The sequence below is a fragment of the Micropterus dolomieu genome, linkage group LG01, assembly GCF_021292245.1.
Source record: "Micropterus dolomieu isolate WLL.071019.BEF.003 ecotype Adirondacks linkage group LG01, ASM2129224v1, whole genome shotgun sequence".
Classification (NCBI taxonomy): domain Eukaryota; kingdom Metazoa; phylum Chordata; class Actinopteri; order Centrarchiformes; family Centrarchidae; genus Micropterus; species Micropterus dolomieu.
This window is the reverse complement of record NC_060150.1, coordinates 53,412,227-53,414,457: the sequence shown is the minus strand read 5'-3', so window position 1 is coordinate 53,414,457 and position 2,231 is coordinate 53,412,227. Positions and strand designations below refer to the sequence as shown.

General features: G+C 40.7%; 1 protein-coding gene across 1 annotated transcript in view; it reads right to left on the bottom strand.

The window, feature by feature from the left end:
* Positions 1-2,231, bottom strand: part of LOC123987090 (B-cell receptor CD22-like) — a 152,266-nt gene that overhangs the window by 3,808 nt on the left and 146,227 nt on the right. The window contains exons 7-8 of the mRNA XM_046075739.1: positions 1,556-1,613; positions 28-169 (exon numbers count right to left, since the gene is read on the bottom strand). Coding sequence (XP_045931695.1) covers positions 28-169; positions 1,556-1,613 — 200 coding nt within the window. The remainder of the gene's footprint in view (positions 1-27; positions 170-1,555; positions 1,614-2,231) is intronic.

Below are 2,231 nucleotides of genomic sequence, written 5' to 3'. Positions count from 1 at the left end.
ATTGTCCTGTGTGAAGAGCTGCTCACCCTGCGGCACTGTTGAAGTTGGGGGCCGCGTAAACAACCTCCTCCTCGTTTCTGAGGGGCTGAGCTGGGCTGTAGTTGGAGTAGAGAGCCTCTGCCTGGTTTCTTACGAATCGTATGGTTGCATCCTGAGTTTCATCTGTCTGCTGGTCACAGAGATAGTCACTATTACATTTTCCATGTGCTCCTTACAAGACAAACAGAACTCTGCACTGCAGCATGACAGGACCACTCAGTAAAATATCTGCAGGGTATAAGGTGGAGTGTGTTCAGCATAATTTGCTAAACCAAAGAACTGTGATCCTGAGGCTTGATATCAGTCTGTAGCCGTGTTTCCATCAATTTTATTTATGTGGCATTAGAAAAGGTTGATGAAAATGGCAAAATTAAAAAAACAAAATCCTTAATCTCGCAAAAAACTTTTTACGCTGGCTTGAGGTGTTTTTTGCCTTTGTCGAAAAACTCTTAATGCACTACTTGGGAGATGCCGAATAAGTTCTGATGTAGCGAACTTGTAACTCACGTCTGATCAGCTGTTTCCGCTGTTGGCATCTTGACCAATATTCCCATAACGTGTGGAGACATGGCTGGTAGCAACTTGCCCGCTTGAAACACAATTCTGAGGACCTCTCTCCATTTTTCTAAGATCAGTGGCCATTAGTTCCATGCGACTGGTGAATTCACTCCAAAACAGCTGATGACCCATTTCACATTTCCCTTTTTTTCTTTTTTGCGACATTTCAAAAGTCCGCTTCAACTTTGCATGACAATTGGATGGAACAATTTTTGTGTTGCAATACCAGCAGCACATTTTACTTAATGCCCTATGAACAAGATAGTGTACAAGAAGTTTGTTGTTCAATTTAGGTGAACCATGTGCCAGAAGTATGTCTGGAGAAAGACTGCTTAATTCATTGTGGGTATTTAAAGTAAAAGTTTGTCAGTTTTAAAACAACAGTCTTATGTTTTATATACTGCTGGGATGAAATTACTGACTTTGTAAGAGACCCGTTTGATTTGTGTAACTTGGATGGCTAAAGCCTCATTTTACCTTCAGATAAACTTTTAAATAATTTTCACACAGATTGAGGACATTGGATTTTGTCCCTCATTACAACACTGAAAGTGCATTAGGAAGGGATTTCTTAATAACGTAGAATGAACAGGAGGAATAATTACTGTTTAAATGTTCATATGGACACCTGGATAACAAACAGACTTGGACAATGTGGAACTCCTTTAATCTTTCAGGTAAACCAGGTGTGAGTCAGATTTTTTCTCCTGTCTAAAAACTATAAAAATAAATGCCGTTCATTTATAAAACGTGACTTAAGATAGAATCTTAAACTTACACATTATCTTACGTCTGGCCATGAGGTTATCAGGTGTAACAAGAGAATGATGCTAGTAGGGAGGGTGATAGATAAAGGAGGATGTGGTTAATTTGGTGGATAAAGTAGTCAAAGAAGAAAGTGATGCACCAATGAGATGACCAGCTGACCGGTGACTGAACAGCATGTTTTTGTTTGTACCTCTGCTCTGTTGTGTGGTGTCTCATCAGCCTCAGGTTGTTTTTGCAAGGAGCTCTTTCTGACAGGAGAATAAATAAAAGAAGCAAATTATTAACTAAACACATGACGCATTTCTTCAAACAAACACTAATACAATGCTAAAATGCCCATATGTACACTGAGAGTTATTGGTTGCTCTTGTAGTGGACCAACAGTGTGGATTTGTGCATTTTATATTAAATAAATTTGGGCGACTCCAAATTCCTCTTCTCTCCCTGTGAGAAGGAGGAGGGAGGTTGAGGTCACTTTCTCTAAGTGCTATTCCTGAGCAGCCTGATCGTAAAACTGGCACCTTTGATTCCGGAGGCTGATAACGCGGTGCTTGACAAACTGACAAAAGGGACATTACCAGCGATTAGCGTTTCCCTGAACAGCCTAACAGAACTCTTCTTAAAAGGGGGCAGAAACCCTAAACTGCCCCCCCCCCCCCCCCCCCCCCCACACACACACACACGTACCCGTGGCAACTGACCGTGCTCTGTGTTCCATTAAACACAATGCTAAAACAATGTTTCATTATAAACTGTTCTCTTCAAATAATAATCCTTCCTAAGTTAGTAGTGGCGCTGCCTCTATTTGAGTTGTTATGTTACCATGTTGTTGCTATCTGTTGTTGATATTATTGCTGAAAAGAATC